General features: G+C 45.4%; 1 protein-coding gene across 3 annotated transcripts in view; it reads right to left on the bottom strand.

The window, feature by feature from the left end:
- Window positions 1-14,998, bottom strand: part of whrna (whirlin a) — a 267,355-nt gene that overhangs the window by 42,275 nt on the left and 210,082 nt on the right. For all 3 annotated transcript variants that reach the window (XM_054744704.2, XM_054744702.2, XM_054744703.2), the window contains exon 6: window positions 11,610-11,822. In XM_054744704.2, the coding sequence (XP_054600679.2) occupies window positions 11,610-11,822 (213 nt within the window). The remainder of the gene's footprint in view (window positions 1-11,609; window positions 11,823-14,998) is intronic.

Below are 14,998 nucleotides of genomic sequence, written 5' to 3'. Positions count from 1 at the left end.
TTAAACACACCATCTAACCTAAAATACAAACCCTCTCGTGAAAGCTGGAGGTAAATGTGCATCAGCCAATCAACCTGATGAGGAGAAGGAATCAGGTGCATCAACTTAAAACAAAAGAGGACGAGCGTGTCATCTCATTAAAATGATGCATCAACAAAAAAAGTCAACGAAGTGGAAAGATTGTGCTGTTGCTCTTTCACGCTTTGGATAAAATCATCAATATTACACAACATAACACCAGATTATGGCAGCTTTTGAATATCATTGTTTTCACAGGCTTGATTTTCAATTTTTGGAGTGAAAATCTGAAGTAGCAGCTTTGGATTGGAAAACTGAACGAAGACTTAAAGAATGTTTGTCTTCTTCAGACCCAGAACTAAAATAATTCTTACTTGTCTTTTTGCTGCTTCTTGCTGCTGTGCTCGTCAGAGACTGTCACCTTTAGATTGTTCGGTGAGAACAAATGTTATCAAATGACGAATGAGTGCAGACTGCACCCACGTGGAGGGCGCTGAGTAGGGTTGTCACGGTGTGAAAATTTTACCTCACGGTTATTGTGACCAAAATTATCACTGTTTTCGGTATTATCGCGGCATTTTTAAATGTGTTACATTTTCAAAATAAACCCTGTATATCAGGAAATATTGTCCTCAGTTTGTGTCTAAATGTTGCCTAAAATGTGTTATTTTGTAATTATGTTGTTTATTTGTTTACATTTTCCCTTTTAGTCTTTAAAATACCAATATTTGCCCATAACTTCTTATTTTATGTCTGTTTGATGTCATCATTTTAAAAATATTAGATCAGATGATACTCAGTACTCAAGTAGCCTTCTAATCAGATACTTTTTTTTACCCTTACTTGAGCAATAAACCCTATATCAGGAAAATATTTCCTCGGTTTGTGTCCTTCCAGTGAGCTTTGCAGATGTGGGAAAATGTCATCAGGCAGTAATCATTGTCAGGGGCGGCGTTAGGCCCGGCTACTTGGGCTCAAGCCCTGAATCTTTAATGAAAAGCCCCGGATCTAAATCGTGGAAGTAACATGCAGTACCAAAGTCCAACAGAGAGGGAGCAGCTGGCAGGAGTTTGTATACAGCCTGCCTGAGCCTCCACCACTGAAGAAGAAGCCCTTCAGCAGCCGGCTTCTTCTACACTCTCTGTCTGAAACGCATGAGTGAAGATGGACATAAGGATGTTTTTTAGACCAAAAGTACGGCGACAGAACCCCAGCTTTGATGAGACTGGTGCTGACTCAGGTTTGTGAGTCTTATTAGAAAATATTTTTTGTGCTGCTGGTTTGCCTAAAGTTAGCTTACTATCAGGTAACGTTGTTGGGGAAAGAAAGGGAATATTTACTATCATCTCACACTAAACACTAACAGGAACAATACTCTGCCCTGAAAATGCTTAATATGTAGCTTCAGATTAAAAATTATGTGGTACAAGACATATATGATGTTGACTAGTGCGTGTCACGTGTGTGTGTGTGTGTGCGCACGCGTGCGTATGTGTGTGTGTGTGTGTGTTAAGCCCCGGATCTTCTTCAGTCCTTAATCCGCCCCGATCATTGTTAAATTCATAATTATTCTCGGAGAGAGACCAACTCTTATCTGCCCCTGGGAGCCCCGTAATGCATAGCATCATTTCAATATGGGGGTGTCCGCGACACGGTTTATATGCAGGTAGCGGCGCGACAGGAAAGCCGTCTTCTGTCAACTGTCCCTTGGCATTCTTCAAATATCCAAAAGATGCCCGTACTTCCCACTTTGTCTTCTTTGAGGGATAATAAATGTCCTGAGCGCTGCCGTCTCCTCCTTTGGCCATTATTTCAGCTTTAGCTTCAAGAAAGTTTTGGTTGTAAACAACAAAGTGCGCATGTGCCGCTGGCAACTTCAGCAGATGATACGGTGGCTGGTAAGGGTCACCGCGCCTACACCGTAGCCACTGTAAACCCACAGAGATAATATAGTTTTTTTAAATAAACAAGACGGTTATTATTATTGTCAACTTTTTTACCGGGGTTTACCACTATACCGGTTACCGTGACAACCCTAGCGCTGAGTGAACCGGATGCTGAGAAGGAGCAGATAGAGTAAACGATGGGTAAAAAAACACCAGTGCAGCATTTGTGATTCTGGACCTGAGGTTGTATCCTTCGGAAAATGAAGCACAAAGGAAAATCGGTTAATCGTTATCTTATTTTCTCTTTTCTAGTACTTTTCATACATTTTTTTAAATGTATTTTTTTTATCATCCCCCCCCCCTTGTCCTGTCTGGCTGTGAAGCAAACAGAATCGATGTCTGAATGCTGGTGACAAGCCTTACAGATTTATTCTCAGGTGGAGCATCAAAGCATCTACTTTTAATGTCACGCCTGATACTTAAAACTTTATTGTTATTGTTATTGAATAATTTGTAATTCCGACCAGACACGGAGACAGAGGTGAATTAGAAAGGAAGAGACGGGGGGTGGGGGTGTCGTCCACAAAAATACACAACCAATGATGAACAAGAGTCTGCTTCTAGACTTGCAGAAAGAGAAAAAGCAAACAAACGAACAAACAAAAAAACAAACACAACAATACAACAGGAGCAAGCTATCACTGCGTCAACCTCATGAGGAAATATAAAATCAACATTTTTTACTGAACAATCACATGATAATAAATCATAGTGCCTTTAGTGCCAACCACAGCCATGTGTTGAAAATGCCCAAGTCCATACTTATGAGAGCACAATGTGAGCACCTGTGTGTGTACCCGCACTTGTATATGTAAGGTTTCTCTATAGAAGCGTCTAATAGAGAGTGTGAGGGGCCAGAGATCTGTCCCCCAAAGATGCGTAGGAGACGGAAGGAGCTCCAAGTCCCAGAGTGCAGGGACCCCAGGGAGACTGTAACCAGAAAAGCCCCTGCCCCCTCTCGAGAGGCGCAGAGGATTGGGGTCACAACCAGCAGCTGGCAGAGTCCCGGGAGATATCAGCGGCAAGCCCACAGGCCCGCCTGCAGCCTCCTACCCCCAAGCCAGCTGAGCCCGGAACCCAGTAACCCGGGACCCAAGGGCGACCAGCCCCACCGGGGACCCAACAGAGCCCAGGGACTCAGATCCCACCAGGCAGCCACCGGCATCAATCAGATAGATGCCAAAAATCTTAAACCCCCTGACCCGGGTGCCATGAACAATCAGGCAGACCAAGGCACCACACTCCGCACCAAATGTGGCAGGGGGAGGGGAGGCGAAGATGTATAGTAGCACAAGAAGTACCAGGAGAGGGAAGGAGTCCAAGACCCCACCTAACATATACAGTCATACACAGACACAGTCACACACTCCCTCCCTCATGCTCTCACACACACATGCAACCTAAGACTTACAAAAAGCCCCTTTCTGCTGGGGTGATGATGAGCAGGCTCTCCCATTCAACGCTGAGCAAAGCAACCCACCACCCCAGAACCCAACCAGATGTTCAGATCCCCCTCCTAGCCTCCAGCCTGGGGAAGCCAAGCGACAACAGAGGCGTGCTAAGACTCCTAGTCTACCTCTGCCTGCTCCAATGCAATGTTAGTGCATGTCAATGAGGTGTATTCCATGGCTGGGGTGAGTGGGCCAGCTGATGCCACCACACAACCCCACTTCCACCCACAGCCCTCTGTATCTAAATGCAGTTCCAATTGGAAGTGGGCACCGGCACTCGGGATCAGGTTGAAAGATCCCCTTGCCAAATGCCGTTGTATGTGCTTACTCCCAAGGCCCTAAGTGTGTGTTTGCGTGGAATGTCGTTGGCGGAAGTGTTTAATGTGCAAATAAATTTGGGGGGCAGGTTGCCACAGGAATGCGGAAATGGGGTCCATACCCGCACCTCTGACTTGTCCACCCCCTAATTCCTATGTGCATATTTGTGTGATGATGTGAGGGAGCAGGGGGAGAAAAATGTATGGGGATGGGGAGGAATGGCTGGTTGGACTGAAGCCCTCCAGGAAGCCAGCTCCCCCACTGGCCCCAATAGGCACCTCTGTTCCCAAAATGCCACCCAGGGCATGGAGACCCCAGCCCATCTCGCCAGGACCCAAAGCAGCAGCATTGCAGAGCCCAACGGAGTCCGAGGGCACCGACCCAGCCCCACCCCAGCAGAACATCTACTCCCTTCCCCGAAATTTGCACAACTTCCAGAATATATAAGACATCCAGGTAAGGTTGGGTTCTCCCCCTCCTGGGCATCCCCCTCCCCAGTGATGGGACAGAATTATTATTAAAGAGGAGCCAAGGTCCACCTGAGGCCCCCGCGCATGGGCCAGGTGCATGTTCCCACCTTCTTCCCGGCAGCATACAAGTCCGGACCCATACCCCAAGGCCCCACCCAGATCCCCACACGGGGCCGGCCGCCCCCACACCCCGAGCCCCCAGGCCCCCACCCAGACCGACTCAGGGGTGATGCAGCCGCCAGGCAGAAACTCATGGCCACCGCCAAGCCCGCCAAAGGGCCCCACTCACAACCGCCAGTAGTCCACCCCCGAGGAAACCCTTTTCATGCTTAAAAAACTCAAATGATACACAACTTGGAATCGGGAACATGACAAATACAGAACACACATATCAGCTCTCTCTGACTCCTACAACGTAGTTGCATCATCTGCTTTAATAAAACAGATTAACAAAGAGTGAATGTGTTATTAATGTTGTTTTTCTGTGTTTTAAAGACCTTACATTAGCTCAACTCTCAGCATATCTGTACACAGTTACAATTCAAATCAATTCAATTCCAAAACACCTTATTAATCCCAGAGGGAAATTAGAGTTTCAGTACACACAATTCTGAGATCAGACATACATACATAGACATAGACACATGACAAGAATTGGTGACTGTGGTCATTCGCAACCCGAGTCGCGCTACCGTAATAGATCAAGAGGGTTTATATGAGGATAGAGTCAGGGGGAGGGGAAAACAAGGCACTTCAGAGTTACCCTCAACAGAGAGGATAGCTTTGCTATGCAAAAAACACCTCAGACAGAAATGCACACAGACTCCAGACACTGCACAACATAAGTGTCCACTAGGTGGGGAGGTAGGGTTGGGACTCTACTCGCTTCAGTGCATGCAGCCACATGGTACAGCGTGTTTCACCTCCGTTTGGACAGGGGAGGGAGATAATGGGTTAGAGGGCACATTGACTCCTAGATAAGGTTCCACGGCCTTCACCGGTCACAGTCCTGGCCAGGCTGGGATAGGGAGAAAGAGTTACCATAGCGACAGCCGCATTCCACATTTCTTCTGAGGGGAGTTTTTACTTCAGCCTCACAGGCTCCAAGGGCACCAGATTCAGATAAGAAATGACGCCCACTGGATTGAGTGAACGCTGGCGCGTTTGGCTGCCGCTGCTCACCAGTAAACTTTGATTTTATTTGATTTTATATGTTGGACTGACACTATCGGATTGTTGACTGGACTGTGGATATCTATATCAATCCTAACGTCTATAATGTGGACCAACGCTATTCACGTGTGGTCCACACTCATCTGGATTCTATCATTCATCTTCCACCGACCTGCTGCTGGCTTCCTGCAGTACACTGCCGCTGAGCTCCTCAGGATTCGCCACCGCCCTGGATCTCCACTGGCTTCACTGCACCTCGACCCGGACATCTCTCATCTTCTCCATCGGAAATATGTCCACCGCGGCCACTACCACAACTCCGCTTCAATCAATTCTTTCTGGTCCACCACTCGCCGTCGTCCTCACAGGAACTCATACCGCCGAACAGCTGATCACTCCTCGTTAGCCAACCTCGCCAGGACAGCTAACGCTCATGGATGTGACAGCACCACCATCAACTTCGGCCTTCTCAACATCCGCTCTCTCACTGGGAAAGGTCATCTCATTCACGATCTCATCAAGGACCATGGAATCGACTTCATGTGCCTTTGCGAAACTTGGCAGCAGCCAGCTGATTTCTTCCAGCTCAACGACGCTAGTCCTCCCGGGTTAGTTTACCTCACCAAACCATGCGGTTCTCGCGGAGGAGGTCTCGCGATAATCTATCACAAGAACTGGAAAGTTTTGCCAGTGTCTGTCTCTGATTTTAATTCCTTTGAGTATTTGGTTTTTAAACTTAATGGACCTACCCCCACTATCATTGGATTAATCTACCGCTCCCTAAACCTCACAAAGTCTTTCTGTCAGAAGTCTCAGTACTGCTCACTCATTTATCTACACTCTCATCTAATGTAATAGTGCTTGGAAATTTTAACATACACATGGACAACAGCGATCTTCCCCTCACCAAAGACTTCTCATCCTGCCTGGACAGCCTTGGATTTAATCAGCACATCAACTTTCCAACTCACTCCAAAGGACACTGCCTGGATCTGCTGTGCTGCTCTGGTCTCACCCCTCTTAACTGTGCAGCTGATGATCTCCACATCACTGATCACTATTTTATTTCTTTCAATATTGTAACCCAGCTTTCTTTTACCAAACCAACCCGGCTCATGTCTTTTAGGAATATAAAGGACATCAATATCGACACTTTATCCTCCTATATTGATAATATTCAGCTACCGGACGATCTCTCCTCTCCTGATGACCTGGCTGCTCTCTACAATGACCATTTAGCTCACATTTTAAACTCCCTTGCTCCAGTTAAAACCCGTTCTGTTACTTTCTGTCGGTCTGCTCCCTGGTTTTCCCCTCTACTCCGGACGCTGAAAACCAAATCCAGGCAGCTTGAACGCCTCTACAGAAAAACTGGTCTCACCATTCACAAAGAACTATATAAAAATCATATGACTCAGTATAAGGACTTAATTGTACTAACCAAACAACAGTATTACTCCTGTCTAATCAACTCCAATCAATGCAACACTAAGTCATTGTACTCCATTATCAATAAAATTCACTGGCCATCCGATACTCTGCCCCCACACGTGCTCTACTGCTACTTGTAATGCCCTTCTTCTGTTCTTCAACGAAAAAATGATAAACATTCATCGTGCAATCAACCAAAGCATCCCCCTACCTCCCCATATGATCCTCCCGAACCAACACAGTTATTTTCCATTTTCCAACTTCCCAGTGATTCTGAGATATCAGATATTATCCACAAAACAAAGCCTTCTACCTGCCTTCTCGACCCCCTTCCCACGGCCTTGGTTAAATCCTGCCTCCCCTCCCTGCTCCCTCTCGTCTCCGCTCTCATACACGCATCCCTTTCCTCCGGTATTGTTCCCTCTATCTTCAAAACTGCTGCAGTTACTCCAATACTTAAAGAACCTGGTTCGGATCCTAACATTTTTACTAATCTCCGCCCCATCTCCAACCTACCCTTTGTCTCCAAAGTTTTAGAAAAAATAGTCGCTACCCAGCTCCACACCCATCTGACACTAAACTCCTTCTATGAACCCTTCCAGTCCGGTTTCCGCCCACTTCACAGCACAGAAACAGCCCTCCTCAAAATAACTAACGATCTCCTCATTGCTGCTGATTCCGTTCTACTATCCATCCTGGTCCTCCTTGATCTGAGTGCGGCCTTTGACACAATATCTCATTCCATTCTCCTCCATAGGTTATCTTCCATTGGCATTGCTAACATCCCACTTCAGTGGTTTCAGTCCTATCAGGTCGCACTCAGTTCATTACTATCAAATCCTCCCGCTCACAGCCCTCTTCTGTCTCTTCTGGTGTGCCCCAAGGCTCTGTCCTGAGGGAAACTGATTGCTGTAGTAGCTCAGAATAACAATAATAATCAGGTCATCAAAGAGTTGTTGTATATTACAATGGCTGTTGGCAGGAAGGATCTCCAGTAGCGTTAAGTGTTGCAGCCAAACTGAAGAAGCCTCTGACTGAAGACACTCTTCCGTTGTCGGACAGTCTTGTGAAGAGAATGCTCAGGGTTGTCCATCATTTTCTTGATTCTCTGGAGAATCCTTCTATGCATTATCTCCTCCAGCAGTTCCACAGTCGTCCCCAGAACAGAACCAGCCTTTTTTATTAGGCTGTTGAGCCTTTTCAGGTCCCTGCTTTTGATGCTACTACCCCAACAGACGATGGCTGAAGAGATTACACTCTCAACAACAGACTTCTTTCTCCAGCCCTCAGAGAGTACAGACGCTTTTTTTTCTCAGCTCCCTTATCTGCTTCCCCAAGGCTCTTGTCCTGTCTGCCTACAGAGCACTTCTCTGCATTTCTCCTGAAATCACTACTCTTTTTTTGGAAATATGGATTTAATTAACTGGTCATTCAACGCGATTGAGAAAATTTTTTCTACGATGAGAACGGAGAAGGGGGCTCCCACCTGTCCCGAGGGGACATTCGCAGCAGGATATGCACTCGATTCTTGGGATGTCTGGCGAATTGTGTGCCTCTCTCAGTTGTCCATCGAGGACGTGGAACATTTGTGGATGTTCGGCCTGATGATCACCGGATTTCTTCTGATTGGAGTGGGAGGATATCTGGTTTTCTGGAAATTTGGGAAGACGGGAGCGATTGGAGTGCGACCCGCGCCCATGGAATGTGCCGCTCATGCGGTGAACTCACAGACTGGGACGTTACTCGAGGTGAACTGTAAGTTGGATAATGTCCTCGCGGCGTTGCCTGTGTTAGTGCGCAAGATGGATGTCATCTCGGACAGGGTCGCCGGACGATGTGGGGATGTTTAGAACGTAAAATTGGCTTCACTGGTGGACATGAAAGACCACTTATAGACCCCAAGGCAGAGAGAGAAATTATCTCTGCCTGCCCCAAACAAAGTCATGTTTATCCTTATCTGACGCCAAGGCAGCCTCTCAAGGCTGCTTCAACACACCCCCACGAAAGGAGGAATGCTGACAGATGGTGTGTCCCGACCTTCCCCCCCTGCCTTCAGATTATGACTTCTGCTGAGGTCAGCGACCTGCGGGAAACTCAATGTGCTCTCTGTTCCTTATCTCTCCCTCCCACCTGTTGGTCTGCAGCTGGTTGATGCGCCGTACTGGCAGCTCCCGTTGGAGGCTTCAGGATCCCGCCCAACCCCGCCTCCCCATCGGACTCTGTTGTTTTGTATCTGTGCTGTTTGTGCTTCTATGTTGAGGAGTTTTTTTTTTTGTATAATAGAGTTACTCCCCGCTGGGTCTAACTCTGCTGTGCTTTTTTTTACCTTACCCCCAACTATCCTCATGTAACACCCTTTTCATCTATCTATTAATGTAGCGCGACTCATGTTGCGAATGACCGCAGTCACCAATTCTTGTCATGTGTCTTACCCATGTATGTCTGATCTCTGAATTGTGTGCACTTAAACTCACTTTCGTTTCTCTGTATGTCTTGCACATGTGGTAGAAATGACAATAAAATGACTTTGAATGGTAGAAGATCTGCAGCATCTTGCTACAGACATTGAAGGACCTAAGCATCCTCAAGAAGTGCAGTCTGTTGTGTCCCTTCTTGTAAACGGCTTCACTGTTCTTTATCCAGCCCAGTCTGTTGTCCAGGTGAACTCCAAGGTATTTGTATTCCTGAACTACCTCCACTTCTTCTCCCATGATGGAAACAGTGTTTGACTCCACCCTGTTTCTTCTGAAGTCTAAAATCATCTCCTTTGTTTTGTTCACATTCAAGGTCAGATGATTGTTTCCACACCATGGCAAAAAGCGCTCCACCAGCTCTCTGTACTCAGCTTCCTGTCCATCTCTGATACACGCGACAACTGCAGAGTCATCTGAGTATTTCTGTAGATGACAGGTCTCTGATTTGTACTGGAAGTCTGAGGTGTACAGGGTGAAAAGGCATCTCACTGTTCTGGTGGGTATGATGTTGTCCACACAGAAGTTTATATAGTCAGTGACACATCCAGTCATGGCACTGATGTCCTCTTCATATCCTTGGCAGAGAGTCATCCAATCTGTGGTCTCAAAACAACACTGCAGGGCTTCTTCTTCTTTTCTTTTCCCGCTCCTCTTCAGATCTCTGTCTGCTCGTACGGTCAGGAATCCTGGCAGAGACATGCTGGAATCTGGGATATAGTTCCTGCAGCCACATCTTAGTGAAACACATAACAGTGCACTGCCAATACTCTGGCTGAGTCTTTGAAAGGGCTTGGAGTTCATCCATCTTGTTGGCCAGTGATCTCACATTGCCCATTATGATCGATGGAAGAGATGGTTTGAATTTGCTGTTTCTCTGTCTCCGTTTTGCTCCCGCTCTGCATCCACGCTTCTTGCGCTTTAGCTCATTTGGAATTTGTGGCTTCAGTTGAGGTATTATTTCAGCCTTTCCAATGTTAATCTGCTGCTCCCAATTGTAAGCCAGCTTGTTGCCATGGTTACGCATCATAACAAATGCTCAAAAAGTGAAACAATAGCAGTAAAAATCCTCTAAACTTCACAGCACCAGAAACAGAAAAGTAAAATGTCCAAAAAATACCGTTTTTCTTGAGAAACTAGAAGAAAAATGTCCAAGAAAAGGCAAAACTTACATATAGTCAACAGAGCTACTCCAACATGCAGCCACCCAGAGCAGCGCAGTTCCAGAATATAAACCAATTATATGAGTATGTGAGTTTACAGAGCGATGCATTCCATCCCTGAGCTCCGGGATTGAGCCAATATTCCTCAAAAGCTTGTTAACTTTCCGGTAAGCCAGATAGCCGCTCAGGCCAAACAGCAGGAATCCCGACACCAAAACGACGAATATTCAGACATCTTCAGAATCCTCTACAGACAGCCGAGAGAGGCATATCAGGTTCCACTGTTTCCAGGAGTCCATGATATACCCAGTGGGCTCTGTCCCAGAGGGGCATCCGGGAGCCCCTCCTCCCGTTCTCATTGTTGAAAAAATTTTGTCAATCGCGTTGAGAGACCAACTGGCCAGATCCATTTTTAATAATTTCCAGTTTCCAGAAAAAATGCAAAAAGTGCAGTGCACACAAAGACAGGACAAAGAGCCTTGGGATGAGGAGGGAGGGAGAGGAGAAAAAAGCGTCTGCACTCTCCAAGAGCTGGAAGAAAACGGCACCATGGCTAATCTGAATTATGAACTCCTCCTTGGATTAAAGTCAACTGGATTTAAATCAACTTGTTTACTTCATCAGCAGAGTGCCCTTAACTAATATAAATGTGACAACCAACCCTGAAGCGTGCGGCCCACAAAGTGCCTAGAATCGATTATTTAAAGATTTGCTGCACATCTTTTGGTTCTGCAGGTCAGTGGAAACAAAATCGACAAGCTGAACGTGCTCCAACCCTAATTCATGACAAATTTTGGAATATTTTTTCAAATGAAATTATTTTAGATTATTTCATGTAATAGACTCAGCAAAACAGGAGAAAAAATGTCGATTACAGGAGCTCTAAATACGAACCTTAATAAAGCAGCTGAAAATACATTCCTGGGAACAAGATACAGAACAGCTCTGCAGGTTTTTGTTATTTTGTGTTATAAAAAACTCAAGAGACTTTTAAAAAACACGACTCATAGATGCACAAAGCTCAGCTGTGAGACAATAAAACACTCGGTGTTGTAAATCTCATCAGAGCCGAGGAAGCTTTGGTTCAAACATCACAGGAATCACTCGAGTACCGACTCCAGCTCAGAGGAAGACTGATTCTCTTTTGATCTTTTTGCTTGTAGCTCACCTTGGCGTGCGTGTTGAGGAGCTCGAACAGAGCCATGACCAGCTGCTCGATGCCGACGTGGCCGTCCCTGTACTCCTCCACGTAGTAGCTCATGGTCTGACGCTCGGCCTCAGTCAGCAGGTGACGGGCCTGCTCCTCCAGCATGGCCCGGGACTGGTTAACCAGACTGGACAGGGTCAGCTGAGAGCCCGCCACGCCCTTATAAAACCCTGGCTAAAAGGGATTCAAAGAAGAAGAAAAAACCAGGGCAACACATGAATGACGAATTTTGTAAATATTTCAAGGTGATGGATTTAGGAAGGGTCAAAAACGTAAAGTAGAAGTCAAAGAGAGAGGACTTTATTCGCTGTTAGCTGTTAGTTTGACCACTTCTCCAAGCCGAGATACACCGACCGTTATCTACTGCAGGTAAGACACTTACAACCCATGGAGAAGCCTCAACTTTATGCATAACTGTGAGTGTTTTAACTTACATTTATTGCAAATTATTATTTGTTTGAAGTAAAAATTGTGGTTATAAATAACACACAGATTGTAAACATCAAAGTTGAATTTAAACTAAATATTATTATTTTACTGCATATATAAACTCTTCCATTAAACTTGTTTAGTGATGGAGAGTGGAAGAAAAGAAGAAAATACCATTTCTATAGCGCCTCTCAAGATAAAAATCACGAGGAGCTGAGTAAAAGGTTCTGGAGTAAAAGATCCAGACGTACAAGTAGGGAGTGATGCTGACCTCCATCTCTCCTTTTCTTTGTGGTCTCAGTACAAACTTCTTTCTTCTGACAGATCATTTGCTGCCGTGGCCCCCAGACTCTGGACCTCTCTCCCCCTGAGCCTGAGATCAGTGGACTCAGAGGTCTCCTTTAAAAAGCAGCTGAAGACTCACCTGATCAGGCTTTGGTGTGACCTTCATCACCAACCTCTCCTTGGATCCACTGATCACCTCTTTCTTACTATTTTATCTTTCCTTTCCTCACATTTTTAGAACCATTTTTTTATTTTTCAATTTTGATTCATTTTTGATTCATTTTCATTAAAAAAATTTGTTCTTGTGAAGCACCTCATGATGTTTTTTCTTGAGAGGCTTATTATAAAAGATTGTTTCATTTATCTTTTTCTTGCTGCACATGTTCCTTTATGGAGCAAACATAAGACTGAAGACTTGTTTTCCTAATTCTTCGGATCAGAATTATACCGTAGGAAACAGGAGTCCAGCGTCCCTCATTAAGCATCTATGATCCAAATGTCCTCCCCAGAATCCACTTCAAAAACCAACATGACAGATGTATACAGCGGTGTGTTTATGTTCATTACATGATATTTTTAATTTATTAATTAAAATGAACAATTTCCATAAAATACACTTAAAATAAAACCTAGAAAACCGTCAAGTGTGTCTGAATCAGTGAATCACGTATTAAAGTGCAACACTATCTTCTCAGGAGGGTGCAGGGTTCCACGTTCAAAATACAAACAAATACAATACAAACAATTTAGGGTTGCAGATGGACAGAGGCGGGGGAAAGAAGAAGAAAGAAGAAGAAGAAAATATCATTTCAGAAAACAGAAGAGAATTTAAGTTCAGGAGAACGTTTGCAGACAACCACAACGGCCTTGAAGCGACAGACGGACATGAGGAGAGGGAGAAAGCCAAAAGGACATAAATTGTGATATGATGGCTGCAGCTCTCGTCTTTCTTTCCCACCAGCATCCATTCTCCTCACAGGTTTGTGATGCTGATGCCACGGTGCAGCAGGACAGGAGCTGTGAGGTCCACACATGTGGGCTGCAGTGCTTTTAGGGTTTATTTTTCTGCTGCAGCTGTCACCGTCGTGCCAGCAGGAATCTCTCTCAACCAGAAACTCTAGGAAACTTCTGAGCTGTCAACATCACTTCTCAGCTCCACATCCGCTCCTCTTCTCCTCCCTCGCTGTCTGCTCCTCTTCCTTCCCCAGCTATCTGCACGCCTCCAAGCAGCCATTCTTTAATTAAGGCCTTAATCAAAGACGCCACTTCAAAGTCACGGCTCCGGGGCCTGCCTGAGTTTGTAGCGACGCAAACAAAAGGAGGAAACAAGCCTGCTGCAGTCCTCCTCCTTTCACCTCCTCCTCACGTTTAACTGTCTGGATTATCGTCTGCGGTTGTTGCGGCGTCGCAGGTCTGAGCGGAGCCAAAAGATTTGACAAGCCCAAGGTGAATTGAGCAGCCACCCTGCATGAATCCTAATAACCGCAATGCCTACCACCAGTTTCTATGAAGCATCCGTGTTCTGGTAGCTTAAGTGAAGGGCGCAGCGGAGCGAAGTGACTGGACCGCACAAGAAATGTGAGTCGTACATTTCTGTCAGATTGGAGAGCAGATTGACACCCGATGGAGATTTTTCTAGAAATTAGAAACAGACATCACTCAGCTGGACAGGAACACCTGGAGTTCCCTGCTAATGAGGAACACGATTTCTGACTGGAGGGAACAGATTTTTATTTCTAGTATGAGAGGCTCCTCGCTGGAGCGAGTCCACCACTGAGCGGGTGTCTTAGATCGGTCTCTCTGTTGCTGCATCAATCACACAAAAATAAATCTGTGCAGGAAACTTTCTGAAGGGGATGAATCGAGGATAAAGCTGGGATTCATTTGTCCGAGGTGTGGACTCGAGTCACAAGACTTGGGCTCGGGTCAGACTCGAGTCATTATTTTAATGACTTGTGACTTGACTTGATAAAATCTATAAAGACTTACGACTTAACTCGGACTTGAACGCCTATGACTTGTGACTTGAATCGACTTGCATCTGTTGACTTGATGATGACTTATATAGTGGCCTATTTGATATTTTAGCACAAAAGTGGCCCGACATGGAGAAAAATCGTAACTCATTCTTGGTTCTGGGTTTGATCTTGTTCTGCTAAACGCAACAGCTCTTTGTTTATCATCAACTTCAGTTTCTGCTTGTCTGAGCAAATAAATGAAGCTTTAAGAAATTTTATTTCTGGAATTTATTATCATTGTCATTAAATTGAAGTTGGACCAAGCCCCCACAATGTGGCTTTAAAATTGAAGCCAACCCGGAAGTAGCAAAGATTGCAGTTCCACCCTCATCCACTAGGGGCTGGTATCAGAAGTGAGCAAATCCTCATTGACTCCCATGTTAAAAATACCAATTTCACAGCAGAAATAAACATGTTTACAGCCTGGTACCAGAACATGTTTTTGGTATAAATGATCTAGTTTACACTCATGACAACTCTAAGGGGGGTGAATGTTTTTCTCACTCTTCTGTTTAAGTGTATTAAAAGCCTAAAATTCTGTATAATTAATGAGCATCAGACCCACGTGACCACAGAGCTAGCTCCGTGGAAAGGCCTCAGTAGAGCCTCGGTCTGGCC

The sequence above is a fragment of the Nothobranchius furzeri genome, chromosome 6 (genome assembly GCF_043380555.1).
Source record: "Nothobranchius furzeri strain GRZ-AD chromosome 6, NfurGRZ-RIMD1, whole genome shotgun sequence".
In the NCBI taxonomy this organism is placed as follows: Eukaryota; Metazoa; Chordata; class Actinopteri; order Cyprinodontiformes; family Nothobranchiidae; genus Nothobranchius; species Nothobranchius furzeri.
Note: the sequence above shows the minus strand (reverse complement) of the source record. Positions and strands in the feature narration are given on the sequence as shown.